At 49.9% G+C, this 27802-nt stretch overlaps 1 protein-coding gene across 18 annotated transcripts in view; it reads left to right on the forward strand.

The window, feature by feature from the left end:
* Window positions 1-27802, forward strand: part of TTLL7 (tubulin tyrosine ligase like 7) — a 203459-nt gene that overhangs the window by 152315 nt on the left and 23342 nt on the right. For all 18 annotated transcript variants that reach the window (XM_077277940.1, XM_077277942.1, XM_077277937.1 and 15 more), the window contains 2 exons: window positions 8105-8185; window positions 10801-10961. In XM_077277940.1, the coding sequence (XP_077134055.1) occupies window positions 8105-8185; window positions 10801-10961 (242 nt within the window). The remainder of the gene's footprint in view (window positions 1-8104; window positions 8186-10800; window positions 10962-27802) is intronic.

The following is a 27802-nucleotide window of genomic DNA, read 5'->3' on the forward strand; positions in this document are numbered from 1 at the left end:
CCAGCCGCGGTCCGCAGCATTGTTCTCCTGTAAGTCGCTGATCATAGAGACTTTTTACCCTTGTTTACATATTATCTGTGTGTCTAGAGGCGTCATCTCTCCGGCCGCGGTCCGCAGCGTCCGTCTCCTGTAAGTCGCTCATAATAGAGACTTTACCCTCGTTTACATATTATCTGCGTGTCTAGAGGCGTCGTCATCTCTCCGGCTGCGATCCGCAGCATTGTTCTCCTGTAAGTTGCTGATCATAGAGACTTTTCTGCCCTCGTTTACATATTATCTGCATGTCTAGAGGCGTCATCTCTCCGGCCGCGGTCCGCAGCGTCGTTCTCCTGTAAGTCGCTGATCATAGAGACTTTTTGCCCTCGTTTACATATTATCTGTGTGTCTAGAGGCGTCGTCATCTCTCCAGCCGCGGTCCGCAGCGTCGTTCTCCTGTAAGTCGCTGATCATAGAGACTTTTTACCCTTGTTTACATATTATCTGCGTGTCTAGAGGCGTCGTCATCTCTCCGGCCGCGGTCCGCAGCATCGTTCTCCTGTAAGTCGCTGATCATAGAGACTTTTTTGCCCTCGTTTACATATTATCTGCGTGTCTAGAGGCGTCGTCATCTCTCCGGCTGCGGTCCGCAGCATCGTTCTCCTGTAAGTCGCTGATCATAGAGACTTTTTACCCTCGTTTACATATTATCTGCGTGTCTAGAGGCGTCATCTCTCCAGCCGCGGTCCGCAGCGTCGTTCTCCTGTAAGTCGCTGATCATAGAGACTTTTTACCCTTGTTTACATATTATCTGCGTGTCTAGAGGCGTCGTCATCTCTCCGGCCGCGGTCCGCAGCGTCGTTCTCCTGTAAGTCGCTGATCATAGAGACTTTTTACCCTTGTTTACATATTATCTGTGTGTCTAGAGGCGTCGTCATCTCTCCAGCCGCGGTCCGCAGCGTCGTTCTCCTGTAAGTTGCTGATCATAGAGACTTTTTTGCCCTCGTTTACATATTATCTGTGTGTCTAGAGGCGTCGTCATCTCTCCAGCCGCGGTCCGCAGCGTTGTTCTCCTGTAAGTCGCTGATCATAGAGACTTTTTTGCCCTCGTTTACATATTATCTGCGTGTCTAGAGGCGTCGTCATCTCTCCAGCCGCGGTCCGCAGCGTCGTTCTCCTGTAAGTCGCTGATCATAGAGACTTTTTACCCTCGTTTACATATTATCTGTGTGTCTAGAGGCGTCATCTCTCCGGCCGCGGTCCGCAGCGTTGTTCTCCTGTAAGTCGCTGATCATAGAGACTTTTTTGCCCTCGTTTACATATTATCTGTGTGTCTAGAGGCGTCATCTCTCCGGCCGCGGTCTGCAGCGTTGTTCTCCTGTAAGTCGCTGATCATAGAGACTTTTCTGCCCTCGTTTACATATTATCTGCGTGTCTAGAGGCATCGTCATCTCTCCAGCCGCGGTCCGCAGCGTTGTTCTCCTGTAAGTCGCTGATCATAGAGACTTTTTACCCTTGTTTACATATTATCTGTGTGTCTAGAGGCGTCATCTCTCCGGCCGCGGTCCGCAGCATCGTTCTCCTGTAAGTCGCTGATCATAGAGACTTTTTTGCCCTCGTTTACATATTATCTGTGTGTCTAGAGGCGTCATCATCTCTCCAGCCGCGGTCCGCAGCATTGTTCTCCTGTAAGTTGCTGATCATAGAGACTTTTTTGCCCTCGTTTACATATTATCTGCGTGTCTAGAGGCGTCGTCATCTCTCCAGCCGCGGTCCGCAGCGTTGTTCTCCTGTAAGTCGCTGATCATAGAGACTTTTTACCCTTGTTTACATATTATCTGTGTGTCTAGAGGCGTCATCTCTCCAGCCGCGGTCCGCAGCATTGTTCTCCTGTAAGTCGCTGATCATAGAGACTTTTCTGCCCTCGTTTACATATTATCTGCGTGTCTAGAGGCGTCATCTCTCCAGCCGCGGTCCGCAGCATCGTTCTCCTGTAAGTCGCTGATCATAGAGACTTTTCTGCCCTCGTTTACATATTATCTGCGTGTCTAGAGGCGTCGTCATCTCTCCAGCCGCGGTCCGCAGCGTTGTTCTCCTGTAAGTCGCTGATCATAGAGACTTTTTACCCTTGTTTACATATTATCTGTGTGTCTAGAGGCGTCATCTCTCCAGCCGCGGTCCGCAGCATTGTTCTCCTGTAAGTCGCTGATCATAGAGACTTTTCTGCCCTCGTTTACATATTATCTGCGTGTCTAGAGGCGTCGTCATCTCTCCGGCCGCGGTCCGCAGCATTGTTCTCCTGTAAGTCGCTGATCATAGAGACTTTTTACCCTCGTTTACATATTATCTGCGTGTCTAGAGGCGTCGTCATCTCTCCAGCCGCGGTCCGCAGCGTTGTTCTCCTGTAAGTCGCTGATCATAGAGACTTTTTACCCTTGTTTACATATTATCTGTGTGTCTAGAGGCGTCATCTCTCCAGCCGCGGTCCGCAGCATTGTTCTCCTGTAAGTTGCTGATCATAGAGACTTTTTTGCCCTCGTTTACATATTATCTGTGTGTCTAGAGGCGTCGTCATCTCTCCAGCCGCGGTCCGCAGCATCGTTCTCCTGTAAGTTGCTGATCATAGAGACTTTTCTGCCCTCGTTTACATATTATCTGTGTGTCTAGAGGCGTCATCTCTCCAGCCGCGGTCCGCAGCATTGTTCTCCTGTAAGTCGCTGATCATAGAGACTTTTCTGCCCTCGTTTACATATTATCTGCGTGTCTAGAGGCGTCGTCATCTCTCCGGCCGCGGTCCGCAGCGTTGTTCTCCTGTAAGTCGCTGATCATAGAGACTTTTTTGCCCTCGTTTACATATTATCTGTGTGTCTAGAGGCGTCATCTCTCCGGCCGCGGTCCGCAGCGTTGTTCTCCTGTAAGTCGCTGATCATAGAGACTTTTTTGCCCTCGTTTACATATTATCTGTGTGTCTAGAGGCGTCATCTCTCCGGCCGCGGTCCGCAGCATCGTTCTCCTGTAAGTCGCTGATCATAGAGACTTTTCTGCCCTCGTTTACATATTATCTGCGTGTCTAGAGGCGTCGTCATCTCTCCAGCCGCGGTCCGCAGCGTTGTTCTCCTGTAAGTCGCTGATCATAGAGACTTTTGTGCCCTCGTTTACATATTATCTGCGTGTCTAGAGGCGTCGTCATCTCTCCAGCCGCGGTCCGCAGCGTTGTTCTCCTGTAAGTCGCTGATCATAGAGACTTTTTTGCCCTCGTTTACATATTATCTGTGTGTCTAGAGGCGTCATCTCTCCAGCCGCGGTCCGCAGCGTCGTTCTCCTGTAAGTCGCTGATCATAGAGACTTTTCTGCCCTTGTTTACATATTATCTGCGTGTCTAGAGGCGTCATCTCTCCAGCCGCGGTCCGCAGCATTGTTCTCCTGTAAGTTGCTGATCATAGAGACTTTTTTGCCCTCGTTTACATATTATCTGCGTGTCTAGAGGCGTCGTCATCTCTCCAGCCGCGGTCCGCAGCGTTGTTCTCCTGTAAGTCGCTGATCATAGAGACTTTTTACCCTTGTTTACATATTATCTGTGTGTCTAGAGGCGTCATCTCTCCAGCCGCGGTCCGCAGCATTGTTCTCCTGTAAGTTGCTGATCATAGAGACTTTTTTGCCCTCGTTTACATATTATCTGCGTGTCTAGAGGCGTCGTCATCTCTCCAGCCGCGGTCCGCAGCATTGTTCTCCTGTAAGTCGCTGATCATAGAGACTTTTTACCCTTGTTTACATATTATCTGTGTGTCTAGAGGCGTCATCTCTCCAGCCGCGGTCCGCAGCGTTGTTCTCCTGTAAGTCGCTGATCATAGAGACTTTTCTGCCCTCGTTTACATATTATCTGCGTGTCTAGAGGCGTCATCTCTCCGGCCGCGGTCCGCAGCATCGTTCTCCTGTAAGTCGCTGATCATAGAGACTTTTCTGCCCTCGTTTACATATTATCTGTGTGTCTAGAGGCGTCGTCATCTCTCCAGCCGCGGTCCGCAGCATTGTTCTCCTGTAAGTCGCTGATCATAGAGACTTTTCTGCCCTCGTTTACATATTATCTGCGTGTCTAGAGGCGTCGTCATCTCTCCGGCCGCGGTCCGCAGCGTCGTTCTCCTGTAAGTCGCTGATCATAGAGACTTTTCTGCCCTCGTTTACATATTATCTGCGTGTCAAGAGGCGTCGTCATCTCTCCGGCCGCGGTCCGCAGCATCGTTCTCCTGTAAGTCGCTGCTCATAGAGACTTTTTGCCCTCGTTTACATATTATCTGCGTGTCTAGAGGCGTCGTCATCTCTCCAGCCGCGGTCCGCAGCGTTGTTCTCCTGTAAGTCGCTGATCATAGAGACTTTTTACCCTTGTTTACATATTATCTGTGTGTCTAGAGGCGTCATCTCTCCAGCCGCGGTCTGCAGCATTGTTCTCCTGTAAGTTGCTGATCATAGAGACTTTTTTGCCCTCGTTTACATATTATCTGTGTGTCTAGAGGCGTCATCTCTCCAGCCGCGGTCCGCAGCATTGTTCTCCTGTAAGTCGCTGATCATAGAGACTTTTCTGCCCTCGTTTACATATTATCTGTGTGTCTAGAGGCGTCGTCATCTCTCCGGCCGCGGTCCGCAGCGTTGTTCTCCTGTAAGTCGCTGATCATAGAGACTTTTTACCCTTGTTTACATATTATCTGTGTGTCTAGAGGCGTCATCTCTCCAGCCGCGGTCCGCAGCGTCGTTCTCCTGTAAGTCGCTGATCATAGAGACTTTTTTGCCCTTGTTTACATATTATCTGCGTGTCTAGAGGCGTCGTCATCTCTCCAGCCGCGGTCCGCAGCATCGTTCTCCTGTAAGTCGCTGATCATAGAGACTTTTCTGCCCTCGTTTACATATTATCTGTGTGTCTAGAGGCGTCGTCATCTCTCCGGCCGCGGTCCGCAGCGTTGTTCTCCTGTAAGTCGCTGATCATAGAGACTTTTTACCCTTGTTTACATATTATCTGTGTGTCTAGAGGCGTCATCTCTCCAGCCGCGGTCCGCAGCGTCGTTCTCCTGTAAGTCGCTGATCATAGAGACTTTTTTGCCCTCGTTTACATATTATCTGCGTGTCTAGAGGCGTCGTCATCTCTCCGGCCGCGGTCCGCAGCGTCGTTCTCCTGTAAGTCGCTGATCATAGAGACTTTTTTGCCCTCGTTTACATATTATCTGCGTGTCTAGAGGCGTCGTCATCTCTCCGGCCGCGGTCCGCAGCGTCGTTCTCCTGTAAGTCGCTGATCATAGAGACTTTTGTGCCCTCGTTTACATATTATCTGCGTGTCTAGAGGCGTCGTCATCTCTCCAGCCGCGGTCCGCAGCGTCGTTCTCCTGTAAGTCGCTGATCATAGAGACTTTTTTGCCCTCGTTTACATATTATCTGCGTGTCTAGAGGCGTCGTCATCTCTCCGGCCGCGGTCCGCAGCGTCGTTCTCCTGTAAGTCGCTGATCATAGAGACTTTTGTGCCCTCGTTTACATATTATCTGTGTGTCTAGAGGCGTCGTCATCTCTCCGGCCGCGGTCCGCAGCGTCGTTCTCCTGTAAGTCGCTGATCATAGAGACTTTTTTGCCCTCGTTTACATATTATCTGCGTGTCTAGAGGCATCGTCATCTCTCCGTCCGCAGCGTCGTTCTCCCATAAGTTGCTGAATACTCAACGCTCGGGATATCCAACACCTTCATAATGCAGACCTGATTAGCTGAATGAACGTTCCCCTAAACCTTAATGCTTTTAGTGACACTTTTGTTCTGCGCGTCCGTTCAGAACTCGAGCGGCTTCTGCCGAAAAAGAAGAATGTTCTCGACAATGATCTGGGAATCACACAATTAACATTCAGCTGATTCTCTCCTCGGGGCCGTAACCCGCTCCGGCGCACCGCTGCCGCGTCCTTACAGTCCGACGTGCCACCAAAAACGGGAAAGATTTATGTTCTTCTTTTTACAACCTCTGGACGCTCTTCAAGAACAACTCCCAGTGGCCCCCCGCACGCTTCTACCAATGAGATGAAGTCGCGGATGCAGGAAAGCGTTTTCTTAGTTTACAGCGCTGGTGGAAGCGGGCCGCAGGGACCATTTACTTCGGAGGTAACGTTTACTCACGATGAATGTTTCCCAGGCAGCCATTACAGGCTGAAAAAAAAATCACCGGCAGCAGCGGCCAAAAGCCGTCAGGACTGAAATGTGTCCTGGCTGCGGGGCCAGAAGTGCAGCACAAAATAGACGTAATGATCCGCAGAGGTCAGGAGCCGCTCCTGCAGCCGAGTGCCCGTACATATGTGCGCCATTTGTTTCAGGCCGGCAGTGATCGTCACTTTCAGGATCTAGAACACGTGTGAGAACTTTACAGCCAAGATGGTGGAAGAATACACGTTGGACTGGATGGGTAGTGACGATGATGAAGCCATTGGTCGGTGTGTGAGTCTGCGGTGATCACTGGGTGCACCACTGATCAGATCACCCACGATCAGTTGTGAAGGAACCCACAAGCGAGTGTTCTGTCACCCTGCAGCACCTCCGCAGGCAAGATGAAGCATTACACATTATACCCGCTGAGATCAGGAGCCCTTACATGTAATGCAGGGAGAAGCTGAGAGAAGGAGACTGGCTTTGTACCTACTAGGTTCTGAGTGAGGATCCTTTACTGACTAAAAGAGTTTTTGCACTCTTGTTTTTACAACTGTCAGGACATAGGAAAGTTCTGATTACTTCAATTACACATACAGAGCTCTCAGCTGCAGTTTCCTGTGCCTGTGTGTGTAATCCTAAACCCCTAATTCCCCCTCCTTCAGGAATGTTTATGGCTTGATGCTGCGAAAGCCAGACTCTGTATAAAACCCCTCATCCCCCCCTTCCACCTGATACTAGCTAAAACTGGTACAGCAAGCATGGGATTCTATTGTTCTTTTAAGATTATGTATATTGGCACCGATCCGGGCTAGAGATAAGGATTATATATTCCGGATGTCCATCGAGAGATATACAGCTTATGGAAATCGCTAGGATCTAAACACAACGAGTGCAAGGAGCCGGTTGCTCCATAAGCGGGTCATGTAACTACACCGTGTTTACACTTAAAAGAATTCCCCCAACGTGGTGCACATCCTGATCATTGTGTCGTTCGTATACGAGGTTCACACAGCGAGCTATGTATAAAAATGGTTTGTCACAGGTCTAAGGGGAGGATTCAGCCCCTGAGGGAGGTCACCACGGGGAGTGCCTGGGTTTTGAGCTGGGAGATAACTGAGTGGGACATCAGTCTTCCAGTGTCTTTTGTCAGGGGTCTAGCTGCGAAACTGAGCTGTAATGCATGTGGATATATGTTCGCCCATCCCCCATAGCACACGGTCAGCCATGTGATGAATTGATCTAGGTGCAGTACCCTGTCTGACCTGAGGGTAAGGGGGGTGCCAAAGAGCTGCAAGTTCCAAACTGGAACTGGGAAGTGGGATATAGATAAATCCTCTTCAGAAGGAACCAGGGGCAACCAAACAACCCCGGTTCATGACGAATCAGTGTGAGTGGTGGGGATGATAGGAGTATCCTCCCCGTGAACCGTGACAACAACTCTTCAAGCCGCCATGAGTCTTGGGCACTTTCTTGCCTCTCTGCTTCCCTGATGGAGCTCTGTTTGCTGCTGTACTCCACCTTAGGCAGGGAGGCGACTGTGCTGGATGCCATTGCTCCCCTTGCTTGTTCCATGGCCGCTTACTTCCACTATATAACAAGTGGTTTATTTCCACCCCTGGTGGTTTAAGGTACCAGATAATCTATAGTCCCTTTTGCCTTGCACTTTTATGCCAGTTTGTAGCGTCCTCTCTAGCACATTAGTGCAGGAATTACCGCCACACCATACCGTGATGGAGCTCTGTGTGCAACCAGGAACAATGCTCCTCCTGGGCAGGGAGGAAATAGCCTTTAGCCACGCCCACTGCCCCACCCCTGCTTACCAACAGCAAGGAAGGTGACTGTAGACTCACTTGGTGTAATTCTACCTCTTCTTCATGGCGTCATTCCGTTTTCCCCATTCCTTATATTTAATCTGCACAGACACAACTATTTCTAACACGTTTCCACTGTGCTTGTACAGATAATGGAGAACTGGCGATATCACAAACCCAAGGTGGCCTCCTACTGGCTGATAAAGCTGGATTCTGTGAAGCAGAGAAAGGTAAGAGACGTCGGCCGTTACCCATGTATCTTCACTGCTTTCTCGTTTTTATACGTACCGGTTGTGATTGGGGTCTGTCATGTGACCGACATCTGCCCCCTCAGAGGTGGATATCATATAGGATGGTATACGCAATAATCCATCAGGGAGGCCGGAGCACAGGAGGCGCGCTCCTCACATACCAGCCAGAGAGAATCCATGGAGCCGGAGTCCCAAGCTACAACTCCCATCGTGCTGCGACATGTGTGCTGTGAAATACTGCAAAACAATGGGGAGACAAAAAGCGCAATAGGGTCTTATCCACGTTACATAGAGGAGAATATACACCAAATTTGCTCACCTGGTTAGGATGAGATTAGAGCATGTAGATAGCGGCTGCTGCAGATCCACAGGTCTTCACCGACCAGAGAAAATAATGTCTTCAAAAGGAGATTTGTAGTTAAATTTCCGCGCTGCCGCTAAGATGAATTTCAGGAGAGTATAGTTGATTCACAGTGGTTTTATTCAACGCGTTTCAGGGGTCTCATGCCCCCTTCATCAGGAAATACCACCAGGAAATACTGCGACATACTGCGACGTGTGTGCTGCGACATACTGCGACGTGTGTGCTGTGACATGTGTGCTGTGAAATACTGCGACATGCGTGCTGTGACATGTGTGCTGTGAAATACTGCGACATACTGCAATGTGCGTGCTGTGACATGTGTGCTGTGAAATACTGCGACATGCGTGCTGTGACGTGTGCTGTGAAATACTGCAACATACTGCAATGTGCGTGCTGTGACATGTGTGCTGTGAAATACTGCGACATGCGTGCTGTGACATGTGTGCTGTGAAATACTGCGACATGCGTGCTGTGACGTGTGCTGTGAAATACTGCGACATGCGTGCTGTGACATGTGTGCTGTGAAATACTGCGACATGCGTGCTGTGACATGTGTGCTGTGAAATACTGCGACATGCGTGCTGTGACGTGTGCTGTGAAATACTGCGACATGCGTGCTGTGACATGTGTGCTGTGAAATACTGCGACATGCGTGCTGTCACGTGTGCTGTGAAATACTGCGACATGCGTGCTGTGACATGTGTGCTGTGAAATACTGCGACATGCGTGCTGTGACATGTGTGCTGTGAAATACTGCGACATGCGTGCTGTGACATGCGTGCTGTGAAATACTGCGACATGCGTGCAGACAATCCCCTGCCAGGTAAACACCGAAACATTGTAGCAAACAGCGCACTGGATTGCAAATAGCGATGAGGGAATGTGCTGGGATAAGGTGTAATCACGCTCGTGTGCTAATAGAGGATCTCCGGCGTGCTCGAATACTATGTCCCCGCGGCTGCACGGCTTGCAGCTGTTCGATAACTGCACACATGCAGGGCTTGCCTGTTAGCCGCCAGACGTGCAGCGGCGGGGACGCCAACATGATATACGAGGACACTGTCAGCACACGAGCGTGATAACGCCTAAGGCTACTTTCACACTAGCGTCATGCACTGCACGTTGCTATGCGTCGTTTTGTAGAAAAAACGCATCCTGCAAAAGTGCTTGCAGGATGCGTTTTTTCTCCATTGACTTGCATTAGCGACGCAGTGCGACACATTGCCACACGTTGCAACCATCGTGCGACCGTTGCGTCGGACCGTCGCCACCAAAAAACGTTGCTTGTAAGGTTTGTTGGTGCGTCGTGTCCAGCATTTCCGACCGCGCATGCGCGGCCGGAACTCCGCCCCCACCTCACAATGGGGCAGCGGATGCGTTGAAAAACAGCATCCGCTGCCCCCGCTGTGCGGCGCTTCCACAGTATGCATCAGTGCGCTGCAATGTCGCATTGCAACGTGCAGTGCACGACGCTAATGTGAAAGTAGCCTTATCCCACCACATTCGCTCATCGCTATTAGTAAAGTCTCAACTCTCAGAATTATTAGCTTCCCAGGTTTTTTCACCTCCAAATATAAATAAGAGTTGTGCAGTCACTGAAAGCAAGCAGAGATCCTGACAACGGTAAGAAATGGAAATGCAGAGTAGATAGTAAGTTGTCAGACGCTTTATTACTGAGATGGCACTAAACAGTAACAGTCAAAGACCAAGCTGGAAAATGACACCTGGGCGACATCTGACAACCGTGGGGTCACTTTATGGCTGTTGAAGTTTTACTTTCATCAGTAATGGAGTTATAGAAGATTAAAAATAAAACCATGCCACCCCTGTCCACAGGTTGTGTGTGGTATTACCGCTCATCTCATTCACTTCTAAGGAGCTGCAATACCAGAGATGACCAGCAGACTGGAGGGGGCACTGTTTTTGGCAGAACGCAGTCATTTTTCTGACTGATATAGTGTAACAGAATCCATGTGTACATCCCATCCGGAGTGAATTTTGATGATCAGATCATTGATTGTTTTCTGCAGAGCACTGACTAGACGATTCTTATATCAGCGGGGCCCCCACTGAGCGGCTTTATGTAGAGGGGCCCACAAGTGATATCATGGTAAATACTGGGATTCCTTGCGTTGTTATGTGGCGCCCCCTCCTGGTGATAGCTGCTCTGTTCGCCCGTCCTCTCCAGGGTTTACACTTTATATCTGATTCTTTCTCTCTTTCTTCTCAGATTTTGGACATCGTGAGGTCGAACATTCGCTCGGTTCTGCAGCGCGTCTGGCGCGTGTCGGACGTGGAGTGTTTGCACTTGTCCCGGAGCTTCAACCGTGTGTTCAATCGTCTCCTGTGGAGTCACGGCCAGGGACTGTGGAGCTGCTTCTGTGACTCCAGGTACGTTCAGCGCGCTCTCTCCTCTGCCTCCAGGTACGCTCCGCACGCGCTCTCCTCTGCCTCCAGGTACGCTCCGCATGCGCTCTCCTCTGCCTCCTGGTGCGCTCCGCACTCTCTCCTCTGCCTCCTGGTGCGCTCCGCACTCTCTCCTCTGCCTCCAGATACGCTCCGCACTCTCTCCTCTGCCTCCTGGTGCGCTCCGCACTCTCTCCCCTGCCTCCAGATACTCTCTGCGCGCTCTCTTCTATGTATCGACGTACACAGCGGCAATTACCGGCCGGATGACGGGGGATGGAGCAATGTATAATTCCCTCCTAAATGGAGTCACTCTCAGTGTATACAGAGCCGTATACACCTGTCTTATACAAGTGAGTGAGGAGCCGCTCTCAGTGTATACAGAGCCGTATACACCTGTCCTATACAAGTGACCGAGGAGCCGCTCTCAGTGTATACAGAGCCGTATACACCTGTCCTATACAAGTGACCGAGGAGCCGCTCTCAGTGTATACAGAGCCGTATACACCTGTCCTATACAAGTGACCGAGGAGCCGCTCTCAGTGTATACAGAGCCGTATACACCTGTCCTATACAAGTGACCGAGGAGCCGCTCTCAGTGTGTACAGAGCCGTATACACCTGTCCTATACAAGTGACCGAGGAGCCGCTATCAGTGTATACAGAGCCGTATACACCTGTCCTATACAAGTGACCGAGGAGCCGCTCTCAGTGTATACAGAGCCGTATACACCTGTCCTATACAAGTGACAGAGGAGCCGCACTCAGTGTATACAGAGCCGTATACACCTGTCCTGTACAAGTGACAGAGGAGCCGCTCTCAGTGTGTACAGAGCCGTATACACCTGTCCTGTACAAGTGACCGAGGAGCCGCTCTCATTGTATACAGAGCCATATACACCTGTCCTATACAAGTGACCGAGGAGCCGCTATCAGTGTATACAGAGCCATATACACCTGTCCTATACAAGTGACCGAGGAGCCGCACTCAGTGTATACAGAGCCATATACACCTGTCCTATACAAGTGACCGAGGAGCCGCACTCAGTGTATACAGAGCCGTATACACCTGTCCTATACAAGTGAGTGAGGAGCCGCTCTCAGTGTATACAGAGCCGTATACACCTGTCCTATACAAGTGACAGAGGAGCCGCTCTGTGTATACAGAGCCATATACACCTGTCCTATACAAGTGACAGAGGAGCCGCTCTCAGTGTATACAGAGCCGTATACACCTGTCCTATACAAGTGAGTGAGGAGCCGCTCTCAGTGTATACAGAGCCGTATACACCTGTCCTATACAAGTGACAGAGGAGCCGCTCTGTGTATACAGAGCCGTATACACCTGTCCTATACAAGTGACAGAGGAGCCGCTCTCAGTGTATACAGAGCCGTATACACCTGTCCTATACAAGTGACCGAGGAGCCGCTCTCAGTGTATACCGAGCCGTATACACCTGTCCTATACAAGTGACCGAGGAGCCGCTCTCAGTGTATACAGAGCCGTATACACCTGTCCTATACAAGTGAGTGAGGAGCCGCTCTCAGTGTATACAGACCCGTATACACCTGTCCTATACAAGTGAGTGAGGAGCCGCTCTCAGTGTATACAGAGCCGTATACACCTGTCCTGTACAAGTGACCGAGGAGCCGCTCTCAGTGTATACAGAGCCGTATACACCTGTCCTATACAAGTGACAGAGGAGCCGCTCTCAGTGTATACAGAGCCGTATACACCTGTCCTGTACAAGTGACCGAGGAGCCGCTCTCAGTGTATACAGAGCCGTATACACCTGTCCTGTACAAGTGACAGAGGAGCCGCACTCAGTGTATACAGAGCCGTATACACCTGTCCTGTACAAGTGACAGAGGAGCCGCTCTCAGTGTATACAGAGCCGTATACACCTGTCCTATACGAGTGACCGAGGAGCCGCTCTCAGTGTGTACAGAGCCGTATACACCTGTCCTATACAAGTGACCGAGGAGCCGCTCTCAGTGTATACTGTCATGATCTCAATGGCAAGAGAACATAGCATCAGCATATATAGGAACTAGCTCTTGGAAGATGGGAACTGAGCTGACCATGAACTAAACCTAACACACAACTAGCAGTGGCCGGGTAGCATGCCTACGTTGATTCTAGATGCCCAGCACCAGCCGGAGGACTAAATAATGCTAGCAGAGGAAAATAAGTCCTAGCTCACCTCTAGAGAAATACCCCGAAAGGAGACAGAGGCCCCCCACATGTATTGGCGGTGAATTAAGATGAAATAACAAAACGTAGTATGAAAATAGGTTTAGCAAATTTGAGGTCCACTTACTACATAGCAGAAGACAGAAAGAACACTTTCATGGTCAGCTAAAAACCCTATCAAAACACCATCCAGAAATTACTTTAAAACTCTGGCATTAACTCATAACACCAGAGTGGCAATTCCTGTTCACAAGAGCTTTCCAGACACAGTAACGAAACTACAGCTGTGAACTGGAACAAAAATGCAAAAACAAACATGGACAAGAGTCCAACTTATCTAGTAGTTGTCTAGGAGCAGGAACAAGCACAGAGAGGCTTCTGATAACACTGTTGACCGGCAAGCAACTAACAAAGCAGCAAGGTTATATAGCGACTCCCACATCTTGATGGGAACAGGTGAACAGAGAAGATGAAAACACCAGTTCAATTCCACCAGTAGCCACCGGGGGAGCCCAGAATCCAAATTCACAACAGTACCCCCCCTCAAGGAGGGGGCACCGAACCCTCACCAGAACCACCAGGGCGATCAGGATGGGCCCTATGAAAGGCACGAACCAGATCAGAGGCATGAACATCAGATGCATTCACCCAAGAATTATCCTCCTGGCCGTATCCCTTCCACTTGACCAGATACTGGAGTCTCCGTCTGGAAACACGAGAGTCCAAGATTTTCTCCACAACGTACTCCAACTCACCCTCAACCAACACCGGAGCAGGAGGCTCAACGGAAGGCACAACCGGTACCTCATACCTGCGCAATAATGACCGATGAAAAACGTTATGAATAGAAAAGGATGCAGGGAGGTCCAAACGGAAGGAAACAGGGTTAAGAATCTCCAATATCTTATACGGGCCGATGAACCGAGGCTTAAACTTAGGAGAAGAGACCCTCATAGGGACAAAACGAGAAGACAACCACACCAAATCCCCAACACAAAGCCGAGGACCAACACGACGGTGGCGGTTGGCAAAAAGCTGAGTCTTCTCCTGGGACAACCTCAAATTGTCCACCACCTGCCCCCAGATCTGATGCAATCTCTCCACCACAGCATCCACTCCAGGACAATCCGAAGATTCCACCTGACCAGAGGAAAATCGAGGATGAAACCCCGAATTACAGAAAAACGGGGACACCAAAGTGGCAGAGCTGGCCCGATTATTGAGAGCGAACTCCGCCAATGGCAAAAAAGCAACCCAATCATCCTGGTCAGCAGACACAAAACACCTCAGATATGTCTCCAGGGTCTGATTAATCCGCTCGGTCTGGCCATTCGTCTGAGGATGGAAAGCGGACGAAAAAGATAAATCTATGCCCATCCTAGCACAGAATGCCCGCCAAAATCTAGACACGAATTGAGTCCCTCTGTCAGAAACGATATTCTCAGGAATACCATGCAAACGAACAACATTTTGAAAAAACAGAGGAACCAACTCGGAAGAAGAAGGCAACTTGGGCAGAGGGACCAAATGGACCATCTTAGAGAAACGGTCACACACCACCCAGATGACAGACATCTTCTGAGAAACAGGCAGATCTGAAATAAAATCCATCGAGATGTGCGTCCAAGGCCTCTTAGGAATAGGCAAGGGCAACAATAATCCACTAGCCCGAGAACAACAAGGCTTGGCCCGAGCACAAACGTCACAAGACTGCACAAAGCCTCGCACATCTCGTGACAGGGAAGGCCACCAGAAGGACCTTGCCACCAAATCCCTGGTACCAAAAATGCCAGGATGACCTGCCAACGCAGAAGAATGAACCTCAGAGATTACTCTACTGGTCCAATCATCAGGAACAAACAGTTTATCAGGTGGGCAACGATCAGGTCCATCCGCCTGAAACTCCTGCAAGGCCCGCCGCAGGTCTGGAGAAACGGCTGACAATACCACTCCATCCTTAAGGATACCTGTGGGCTCAGAGTTACCAGGCGAGTCAGGCTCAAAACTCCTAGAAAGGGCATCCGCCTTAACATTCTTAGAACCCGGTAGGTATGACACCACAAAATTAAACCGAGAGAAAAATAATGACCAGCGCGCCTGTCTAGGATTCAGGCGCCTGGCGGTCTCAAGATAAATCAAATTTTTGTGGTCCATCAATACCACCACCTGATGTCTGGCCCCCTCAAGCCAATGGCGCCACTCCTCAAAAGCCCACTTCATGGCCAAAAGCTCCCGATTCCCAACATCATAATTCCGCTCAGCGGGCGAAAATTTACGGGAAAAGAAGGCACAAGGCCTCATCACGGAGCAGTCAGAACTTTTCTGCGACAACACCGCCCCAGCTCCGATCTCAGAAGCGTCGACCTCAACCTGAAAAGGTAGAGCAACATCAGGCTGACGCAACACAGGGGCAGAGGAAAAACGGCGCTTAAGCTCCCGAAAGGCCTCCACAGCATCAGGGGACCAATCAGCAACATCAGCACCCTTCTTAGTCAAATCGGTCAATGGCTTAGCAATATCCGAAAAACCAGCAATAAATCGACGATAAAAGTTAGCAAAGCCCAAAAATTTCTGAAGACTCCTAAGAGAAGAGGGCTGCGTCCAATCACAAATAGCTTGAACCTTGACAGGATCCATTTCAATGGAAGAGGGGGAAAAAATATATCCCAAAAAGGAAATCCTCTGTACCCCAAAAACACACTTAGAACCCTTCACACACAAAGAATTAGACCGCAAAACCTGAAAAACCCTCCTGACTTGCTGGACATGAGAGTCCCAGTCATCCGAAAAAATCAGAATATCATCCAGATACACAATCATAAATTTATCCAAATAATCGCGAAAAATATCATGCATAAAGGACTGGAAAACTGACGGAGCATTAGAAAGACCAAAAGGCATCACCAAATACTCAAAGTGGCCCTCGGGCGTATTAAATGCGGTTTTCCACTCATCCCCCTGCCTGATTCGCACCAAATTATACGCCCCACGAAGGTCAATCTTAGAGAACCACTTGGCCCCCTTTATGCGAGCAAACAAATCAGTCAGCAACGGCAATGGGTATTGATATTTAACAGTGATTTTATTCAAAAGCCGATAATCAATACATGGTCTCAAAGAGCCGTCTTTTTTTGACACAAAGAAAAAACCGGCTCCTAAGGGAGATGACGATGGACGAATATGTCCCTTTTCCAAGGACTCCTTTATATATTCTCGCATAGCAGCATGTTCAGGCACAGACAGATTAAATAAACGACCCTTTGGGTATTTACTACCCGGGATTAAATCTATGGCACAATCGCACTCTCGGTGCGGAGGTAATGAACCAAGCTTGGATTCTTCAAAGACGTCACGATAGTCAGACAGGAACTCAGGAATTTCAGAGGGAATGGATGATGAAATGGAAACCACAGGTACATCCCCATGAGCCCCCTTACATCCCCAGCTCAACACAGACATAGCTCTCCAGTCGAGGACTGGGTTGTGAGATTGCAGCCAAGGCAATCCTAGCACCAAATCATCATGTAGATTATACAGCACCAGAAAGCGAATAATCTCCTGGTGATCCGGCTTAATACGCATAGTTACTTGTGTCCAGTATTGTGGTTTATTATTAGCCAATGGGGTGGAGTCAATCCCCTTCAGAGGAATAGGAGTCTCCAAAGGCTCTAAATCATACCCACAGCGTTTGGCAAAGGACCAATCCATAAGACTCAAAGCGGCGCCAGAGTCGACATAGGCGTCCGTGGTAATAGATGACAAAGAGCAAATCAGGGTCACAGATAGAATAAATTTAGACGGTAAGGTGCAAATGGAAACAGATTTATCAAGCTTTTTAGTGCGCTTAGAGCATGCTGATATAACATGAGTAGAATCACCACAATAGAAACACAACCCATTTTTCCGTCTAAAATTCTGCCGCTCGCTTCGGGACAGAATTCTATCACACTGCATACTCTCTGGCGACTTCTCAGTGGACACCGCCAGATGGTGCACTGGTTTGCGCTCCCGCAAACGCCTATCGATCTGAATAGCCATTGTCATGGACTCATTCAGACCCGCAGGCACAGGGAACCCCACCATAACATCCTTAATGGCATCAGAGAGACCCTCTCTGAAAGTCGCCGCCAGGGCGCACTCATTCCACTGAGTAAGCACAGACCATTTACGGAATCTTTGGCAGTAAATTTCCGCTTCATCTTGCCCCTGAGATAGGGACATCAAAGTTTTTTCTGCCTGAAGCTCCAAATGAGGTTCGTCATAAAGCAACCCCAAGGCCAGAAAAAACGCATCCACATTGAGCAACGCAGGATCCCCTGGTGTCAATGAAAAAGCCCAGTCTTGAGGGTCGCCCCGGAGCAAGGAAATCACAATCCTGACCTGCTGTACAGGGTCTCCGGCAGAGCGAGATTTCAGGGACAAAAATAATTTGCAATTATTTCGAAAATTCTGAAACCCAGATCTATTCCCCGAGAAAAATTCCGGCAAAGGAATTCTCGGCTCAGATACAGGTGCATGACAAACAAAATCTTGCAAATTTTGTACCTTCGTGGCGAGATTATTCAAACCTGCAGTTACACTCTGAAGATCCATTACAAACAGGTGGACACAGAGCCATTCAAGGGTTAAGAGGAGGTAAGAAGCAGCTAGACAGCAATTAAGGGCTAGACAGCAAAACTGAAGGGAAAAAAAAAAAAAAAAATTTCCGTTAAACACTTCTCTATCTCCTGCTTCAGCCCAAACAATTAACACTTTGTGGGCCGGTCAAACTGTCATGATCTCAATGGCAAGAGAACATAGCATAAGCATATATAGGAACTAGCTCTTGGAAGATGGGAACTGAGCTGACCATGAACTAAACCTAACACACAACTAGCAGTGGCCGGGTAGCATGCCTACGTTGATTCTAGATGCCCAGCACCAGCCGGAGGACTAAATAATGCTAGCAGAGGAAAATAAGTCCTAGCTCACCTCTAGAGAAATACCCCGAAAGGAGACAGAGGCCCCCCACATGTATTGGCGGTGAATTAAGATGAAATAACAAAACGTAGTATGAAAATAGGTTTAGCAAATTTGAGGTCCACTTACTACATAGCAGAAGACAGAAAGAACACTTTCATGGTCAGCTAAAAACCCTATCAAAACACCATCCAGAAATTACTTTAAAACTCTGGCATTAACTCATAACACCAGAGTGGCAATTCCTGTTCACAAGAGCTTTCCAGACACAGTAACGAAACTACAGCTGTGAACTGGAACAAAAATGCAAAAACAAACATGGACAAGAGTCCAACTTATCTAGTAGTTGTCTAGGAGCAGGAACAAGCACAGAGAGGCTTCTGATAACACTGTTGACTGGCAAGCAACTAACAAAGCAGCAAGGTTATATAGCGACTCCCACATCTTGATGGGAACAGGTGAACAGAGAAGATGAAAACACCAGTTCAATTCCACCAGTAGCCACCGGGGGAGCCCAGAATCCAAATTCACAACAGTATACAGAGCCGTATACACCTGTCCTATACAAGTGACCGAGGAGCCGCTCTCAGTGTATACAGAGCCTTATACACCTGTCCTATACGAGTGACCGAGGAGCCGCTCTCAGTGTGTACAGAGCCGTATACACCTGTCCTATACAAGTGACCGAGGAGCCGCTCTCAGTGTATACAGAGCCGTATACACCTGTCCTATACAAGTGACCGAGGAGCCGCTCTCAGTGTATACAGAGCCGTATACACCTGTCCTATACAAGTGACAGAGGAGCCGCTCTCAGTGTGTACAGAGCCGTATACACCTGTCCTATACAAGTGAGTGAGGAGCCGCTCTCAGTGTATACAGAGCCGTATACACCTGTCCTATACAAGTGACAGAGGAGCCGCTCTCAGTGTGTACAGAGCCGTATACACCTGTCCTGTACAAGTGACAGAGGAGCCGCTCTCAGTGTATACAGAGCCGTATACACCTGTCCTATACAAGTGACAGAGGAGCCGCTCTCAGTGTGTACAGAGTCGTATACACCTGTCCTATATAAGTGAGAGGAGCCGCTCTCAGTGTGTACAGAGCCGTATACACCTGTCCTATACAAGTGAGAGGAGCCGCTCTCAGTGTATACAGAGCCGTATACACCTGTCCTATACAAGTGACAGAGGAGCCGCTCTCAGTGTATACAGAGCCGTATACACCTGTCCTGTACAAGTGAGTGAGGAGCCGCTCTCAGTGTATACAGAGCCGTATACACCTGTCCTATACAAGTGACCGAGGAGCCGCACTCAGTGTATACAGAGCCGTATACACCTGTCCTATACAAGTGACAGAGGAGCCGCTCTGTGTATACAGAGCCGTATACACCTGTCCTATACAAGTGATAGAGGAGCCGCTCTGTGTATACAGAGCCGTATACACCTGTCCTATACAAGTGACAGAGGAGCCGCTCTCAGTGTGTACAGAGCCGTATACACCTGTCCTATACGAGTGACAGAGGAGCCGCTCTCAGTGTATACAGAGCCGTATACACCTGTCCTATACGAGTGACCGAGGAGCCGCTCTCAGTGTATACAGAGCCGTATACACCTGTCCTATACAAGTGAGTGAGGAGCCGCTCTCAGTGTGTACAGAGCCGTATACACCTGTCCTATACAAGTGACCGAGGAGCCGCTCTCAGTGTATACAGAGCCGTATACACCTGTCCTATACAAGTGAGTGAGGAGCCGCTCTCAGTGTATACAGAGCCGTATACACCTGTCCTATACAAGTGACAGAGGAGCCGCTCTCAGTGTATACAGAGCCGTATACACCTGTCCTATACAAGTGACAGAGGAGCCGCTCTCCGTGTATACAGAGCCGTATACACCTGTCCTATACAAGTGACAGAGGAGCCGCTCTCAGTGTATACAGAGCCGTATACACCTGTCCTATACAAGTGACCGAGGAGCCGCTCTCAGTGTATACAGAGCCGTATACACCTGTCCTGTACAAGTGAGTGAGGAGCCGCTCTCAGTGTATACAGAGCCGTATACACCTGTCCTATACAAGTGACCGAGGAGCCGCTCTCAGTGTATACAGAGCCGTATACACCTGTCCTGTACAAGTGACCGAGGAGCCGCTATCAGTGTATACAGAGCCGTATACACCTGTCCTATACAAGTGACAGAGGAGCCGCTCTCATTGTATACAGAGCCGTATACACCTGTCCTATACAAGTGACAGAGGAGCCGCTCTCCGTGTATACAGAGCCGTATACACCTGTCCTATACAAGTGACAGAGGAGCCGCTCTCAGTGTATACAGAGCCGTATACACCTGTCCTATACAAGTGACCGAGGAGCCGCTCTCAGTGTATACAGAGCCGTATACACCTGTCCTGTACAAGTGAGTGAGGAGCCGCTCTCAGTGTATACAGAGCCGTATACACCTGTCCTGTACAAGTGACCGAGGAGCCGCTCTCAGTGTATATAGAGCCGTATACACCTGTCCTATACAAGTGACCGAGGAGCCGCTCTCAGTGTATACAGAGCCGTATACACCTGTCCTATACAAGTGACAGAGGAGCCGCTCTCAGTGTATACAGAGCCGTATACACCTGTCCTATACAAGTGACCGAGGAGCCGCTCTCAGTGTATACAGAGCTGTATACACCTGTCCTATACGAGGAGCCGCTCTCAGTGTGTACAGAGCCGTATACACCTGTCCTATACAAGTGACCGAGGAGCCGCTCTCAGTGTATACAGAGCCGTATACACCTGTCCTATACAAGTGACCGAGGAGCCGCTCTCAGTGTATACAGAGCCGTATACACCTGTCCTGTACAAGTGACCGAGGAGCCGCTCTCAGTGTGTACAGAGCCGTATACACCTGTCCTATACAAGTGACCGAGGAGCCGCTCTCAGTGTATACAGAGCCGTATACACCTGTCCTATACAAGTGACCGAGGAGCCGCTCTCAGTGTATACAGAGCCGTATACACCTGTCCTATACAAGTGACAGAGGAGCCGCTCTCAGTGTGTACAGAGCCGTATACACCTGTCCTATACAAGTGACAGAGGAGCCGCTCTCAGTGTATACAGAGCCGTATACACCTGTCCTATACAAGTGACCGAGGAGCCGCTCTCAGTGTGTACAGAGCCGTATACACCTGTCCTGTACAAGTGACAGAGGAGCCGCTCTCAGTGTGTACAGAGCCGTATACACCTGTCCTGTACAAGTGACAGAGGAGCCGCTCTCAGTGTATACAGAGCCATATACACCTGTCCTATACAAGTGACAGAGGAGCCGCTCTCAGTGTATACAGAGCCGTATACACCTGTCCTATACAAGTGACAGAGGAGCCGCTCTCAGTGTATACAGAGCCGTATACACCTGTCCTGTACAAGTGACCGAGGAGCCGCTCTCAGTGTATACAGAGCCGTATACACCTGTCCTGTACAAGTGACAGAGGAGCCGCTCTCAGTGTGTACAGAGCCGTATACACCTGTCCTATACAAGTGAGTGAGGAGCCGCTCTCAGTGTATACAGAGCCGTATACACCTGTCCTATACAAGTGACAGAGGAGCCGCTCTCAGTGTGTACAGAGCCGTATACACCTGTCCTATACAAGTGACCGAGGAGCCGCTCTCAGTGTGTACAGAGCCGTATACACCTGTCCTATACAAGTGACCGAGGAGCCGCTCTCAGTGTGTACAGAGCCGTATACACCTGTCCTATACAAGTGACCGAGGAGCCGCTCTCAGTGTATACAGAGCCGTATACACCTGTCCTGTACAAGTGACCGAGGAGCCGCTCTGTGTATACAGAGCCGTATACACCTGTCCTGTACAAGTGACAGAGGAGCCGCTCTCAGTGTATACAGAGCCGTATACACCTGTCCTATACAAGTGACAGAGGAGCCGCTCTCAGTGTATACAGAGCCGTATACACCTGTCCTATACAAGTGACAGAGGAGCCGCTCTCAGTGTGTACAGAGCCGTATACACCTGTCCTATACAAGTGACCGAGGAGCCGCTCTGTGTATACAGAGCCGTATACACCTGTCCTATACAAGTGACAGAGGAGCCGTTCTCAGTGTGTACAGAGCCGTATACACCTGTCCTGTACAAGTGACAGAGGAGCCGCTCTCAGTGTATACAGAGCCGTATACACCTGTCCTGTACAAGTGACCGAGGAGCCGCTCTCAGTGTGTACAGAGCCGTATACACCTGTCCTGTACAAGTGAGTGAGGAGCCGCTCTCAGTGTATACAGAGCCGTATACACCTGTCCTATACAAGTGACAGAGGAGCCGCTCTCAGTGTGTACAGAGCCGTATACACCTGTCCTGTACAAGTGACAGAGGAGCCGCTCTCAGTGTATACAGAGCCGTATACACCTGTCCTGTACAAGTGACCGAGGAGCCGCTCTCAGTGTGTACAGAGCCGTATACACCTGTCCTGTACAAGTGAGTGAGGAGCCGCTCTCAGTGTATACAGAGCCGTATACACCTGTCCTATACGAGTGACAGAGGAGCCGCTCTCAGTGTATACAGAGCCGTATACACCTGTCCTATACAAGTGACAGAGGAGCCGCTCTCAGTGTATACAGAGCCGTATACACCTGTCCTATACAAGTGACCGAGGAGCCGCTCTCAGTGTATACAGAGCCATATACACCTGTCCTATACAAGTGACAGAGGAGCCGCTCTCAGTGTATACAGAGCCGTATACACCTGTCCTATACAAGTGACAGAGGAGCCGCTCTCATTGTATACAGAGCCATATACACCTGTCCTATACAAGTGAGTGAGGAGCCGCTCTCAGTGTATACAGAGCCATATACACCTGTCCTATACAAGTGAGTGAGGAGCCGCTCTCAGTGTATACAGAGCCGTATACACCTGTCCTGTACAAGTGACTGAGGAGCCGCTCTCAGTGTGTACAGAGCCGTATACACCTGTCCTATACAAGTGACTGAGGAGCCGCTCTCAGTGTGTACAGAGCCGTATACACCTGTCCTGTACAAGTGACAGAGGAGCCGCTCTCAGTGTGTACAGAACCGTATACACCTGTCCTATACAAGTGACTGAGGAGCCGCTCTCAGTGTGTACAGAGCCGTATACACCTGTCCTGTACAAGTGACAGAGGAGCCGCTCTCAGTGTGTACAGAGCCGTATACACCTGTCCTATACAAGTGACAGAGGAGCCGCTCTCAGTGTGTACAGAGCCGTATACACCTGTCCTGTACAAGTGACTGAGGTGCCGCTCTCAGTGTGTACAGAGCCGTATACACCTGTCCTATACAAGTGAGTGAGGAGCCGCTCTCAGTGTATACAGAGCCGTATACACCTGTCCTATACAAGTGACAGAGGAGCCGCTCTCAGTGTATACAGAGCCGTATACACCTGTCCTATACAAGTGACAGAGGAGCCGCTCTCAGTGTATACAGAGCCGTATACACCTGTCCTATACAAGTGACAGAGGAGCCGCTCTCAGTGTATACAGAGCCGTATACACCTGTCCTATACAAGTGACCGTGGAGCCGCTCTCAGTGTGTACAGAGCCGTATACACCTGTCCTATACAAGTGACCGAGGAGCCGCTCTCAGTGTATACAGAGCCGTATACACCTGTCCTATACAAGTGACCGAGGAGCCGCTCTCAGTGTATACAGAGCCGTATACACCTGTCCTATACAAGTGACTGAGGTGCCGCTCTCAGTGTGTACAGAGCCGTATACACCTGTCCTATACAAGTGAGTGAGGAGCCGCTCTCAGTGTATACAGAGCCGTATACACCTGTCCTATACAAGTGACAGAGGAGCCGCTCTCAGTGTATACAGAGCCGTATACACCTGTCCTATACAAGTGACAGAGGAGCCGCTCTCAGTGTGTACAGAGCCGTATACACCTGTCCTATACAAGTGACAGAGGAGCCGCTCTCAGTGTGTACAGAGCCGTATACACCTGTCCTGTACAAGTGACTGAGGAGCCGCACTCAGTGTATACAGAGCCGTATACACCTGTCCTATACAAGTGAGTGAGGAGCCGCTCTCAGTGTATACAGAGCCGTATACACCTGTCCTATACAAGTGACAGAGGAGCCGCTCTCAGTGTATACAGAGCCGTATACACCTGTCCTATACAAGTGACAGAGGAGCCGCACTCAGTGTATACAGAGCCGTATACACCTGTCCTATACAAGTGACAGAGGAGCCGCACTCAGTGTATACAGAGCCGTATACACCTGTCCTATACAAGTGACCGTGGAGCCGCTCTCAGTGTATACAGAGCCGTATACACCTGTCCTATACAAGTGACCGAGGAGCCGCTCTCAGTGTGTACAGAGCCGTATACACCTGTCCTATACAAGTGACAGAGGAGCCGCTCTCAGTGTATACAGAGCCGTATACACCTGTCCTGTACAAGTGACCGTGGAGCCGCTCTCAGTGTATACAGAGCCGTATACACCTGTCCTATACAAGTGACAGAGGAGCCGCTCTCAGTGTATACAGAGCCGTATACACCTGTCCTATACAAGTGACAGAGGAGCCGCTCTCAGTGTATACAGAGCCGTATACACCTGTCCTATACAAGTGACAGAGGAGCCGCTCTGTGTATACAGAGCCGTATACACCTGTCCTATACAAGTGACAGAGGAGCCGCTCTCAGTGTATACAGAGCCGTATACACCTGTCCTGTACAAGTGACAGAGGAGCCGCACTCAGTGTATACAGAGCCGTATACACCTGTCCTATACAAGTGACCGTGGAGCCGCTCTCAGTGTATACAGAGCCGTATACACCTGTCCTATACAAGTGACCGAGGAGCCGCTCTCAGTGTGTACAGAGCCGTATACACCTGTCCTATACAAGTGACCGAGGAGCCGCTCTCAGTGTATACAGAGCCGTATACACCTGTCCTGTACAAGTGACCGAGGAGCCGCTCTCAGTGTGTACAGAGCCGTATACACCTGTCCTGTACAAGTGACAGAGGAGCCGCTCTCAGTGTATACAGAGCCGTATACACCTGTCCTATACAAGTGACAGAGGAGCCGCTCTCAGTGTATACAGAGCCGTATACACCTGTCCTATACAAGTGACAGAGGAGCCGCTCTCAGTGTGTACAGAGCCGTATACACCTGTCCTATACAAGTGACCGAGGAGCCGCTCTGTGTATACAGAGCCGTATACACCTGTCCTATACAAGTGACAGAGGAGCCGCTCTCAGTGTGTACAGAGCCGTATACACCTGTCCTGTACAAGTGACAGAGGAGCCGCTCTCAGTGTATACAGAGCCGTATACACCTGTCCTGTACAAGTGACCGAGGAGCCGCTCTCAGTGTGTACAGAGCCATATACACCTGTCCTATACAAGTGACCGAGGAGCCGCTCTCAGTGTATACAGAGCCGTATACACCTGTCCTATACAAGTGACCGAGGAGCCGCTCTCAGTGTATACAGAGCCGTATACACCTGTCCTATACAAGTGACAGAGGAGCCGCTCTCAGTGTATACAGAGCCGTATACACCTGTCCTATACAAGTGACAGAGGAGCCGCTCTCATTGTATACAGAGCCATATACACCTGTCCTATACAAGTGAGTGAGGAGCCGCTCTCAGTGTATACAGAGCCATATACACCTGTCCTATACAAGTGAGTGAGGAGCCGCTCTCAGTGTATACAGAGCCGTATACACCTGTCCTGTACAAGTGACTGAGGAGCCGCTCTCAGTGTGTACAGAGCCGTATACACCTGTCCTATACAAGTGACTGAGGAGCCGCTCTCAGTGTGTACAGAGCCGTATACACCTGTCCTGTACAAGTGACAGAGGAGCCGCTCTCAGTGTGTACAGAGCCGTATACACCTGTCCTATACAAGTGACAGAGGAGCCGCTCTCAGTGTGTACAGAGCCGTATACACCTGTCCTGTACAAGTGACTGAGGTGCTGCTCTCAGTGTGTACAGAGCCGTATACACCTGTCCTATACAAGTGAGTGAGGAGCCGCTCTCAGTGTATACAGAGCCGTATACACCTGTCCTATACAAGTGACAGAGGAGCCGCACTCAGTGTATACAGAGCCATATACACCTGTCCTATACAAGTGACAGAGGAGCCGCTCTCAGTGTATACAGAGCCGTATACACCTGTCCTATACAAGTGACCGAGGAGCCGCTCTCAGTGTGTACAGAGCCGTATACACCTGTCCTATACAAGTGACCGAGGAGCCGCTCTCAGTGTGTACAGAGCCGTATACACCTGTCCTATACAAGTGACAGAGGAGCCGCTCTCAGTGTGTACAGAGCCGTATACACCTGTCCTATACAAGTGACCGAGGAGCCGCTCTCAGTGTGTACAGAGCCGTATACACCTGTCCTATACAAGTGACAGAGGAGCCGCTCTCAGTGTGTACAGAGCCGTATACACCTGTCCTATACAAGTGAGTGAGGAGCCGCTCTCAGTGTATACAGAGCCGTATACACCTGTCCTATACAAGTGACAGAGGAGCCGCTCTCAGTGTATACAGAGCCGTATACACCTGTCCTGTACAAGTGACCGAGGAGCCGCTCTGTGTATACAGAGCCGTATACACCTGTCCTATACAAGTGACAGAGGAGCCGCTCTCAGTGTATACAGAGCCGTATACACCTGTCCTATACAAGTGACAGAGGAGCCGCTCTCAGTGTATACAGAGCCGTATACACCTGTCCTGTACAAGTGACAGAGGAGCCGCACTCAGTGTATACAGAGCCGTATACACCTGTCCTATACAAGTGACCGTGGAGCCGCTCTCAGTGTATACAGAGCCGTATACACCTGTCCTATACAAGTGACAGAGGAGCCGCTCTCAGTGTATACAGAGCCGTATACACCTGTCCTGTACAAGTGACAGAGGAGCCGCACTCAGTGTATACAGAGCCGTATACACCTGTCCTATACAAGTGACAGAGGAGCCGCTCTCAGTGTATACAGAGCCGTATACACCTGTCCTGTACAAGTGACAGAGGAGCCGCTCTCAGTGTATACAGAGCCGTATACACCTGTCCTATACAAGTGACAGAGGAGCCGCTCTCAGTGTATACAGAGCCGTATACACCTGTCCTATACAAGTGACAGAGGAGCCGCTCTCAGTGTATACAGAGCCGTATACACCTGTCCTGTACAAGTGACAGAGGAGCCGCACTCAGTGTATACAGAGCCGTATACACCTGTCCTATACAAGTGACCGTGGAGCCGCTCTCAGTGTATACAGAGCCGTATACACCTGTCCTATACAAGTGACAGAGGAGCCGCTCTCAGTGTATACAGAGCCGTATACACCTGTCCTGTACAAGTGACAGAGGAGCCGCACTCAGTGTATACAGAGCCGTATACACCTGTCCTATACAAGTGACCGTGGAGCCGCACTCAGTGTATACAGAGCCGTATACACCTGTCCTATACAAGTGACCGTGGAGCCGCACTCAGTGTATACAGAGCCGTATACACCTGTCCTATACAAGTGACAGAGGAGCCACTCTCAGTGTATACAGAGCCGTATACACCTGTCCTGTACAAGTGACAGAGGAGCCGCACTCAGTGTATACAGAGCCGTATACACCTGTCCTATACAAGTGACCGAGGAGCCGCTCTCAGTGTATACAGAGCCGTATACACCTGTCCTGTACAAGTGA

The sequence above is a fragment of the Ranitomeya variabilis genome, chromosome 8 (assembly GCF_051348905.1).
Source record: "Ranitomeya variabilis isolate aRanVar5 chromosome 8, aRanVar5.hap1, whole genome shotgun sequence".
NCBI lineage: Eukaryota > Metazoa > Chordata > Amphibia > Anura > Dendrobatidae > Ranitomeya > Ranitomeya variabilis.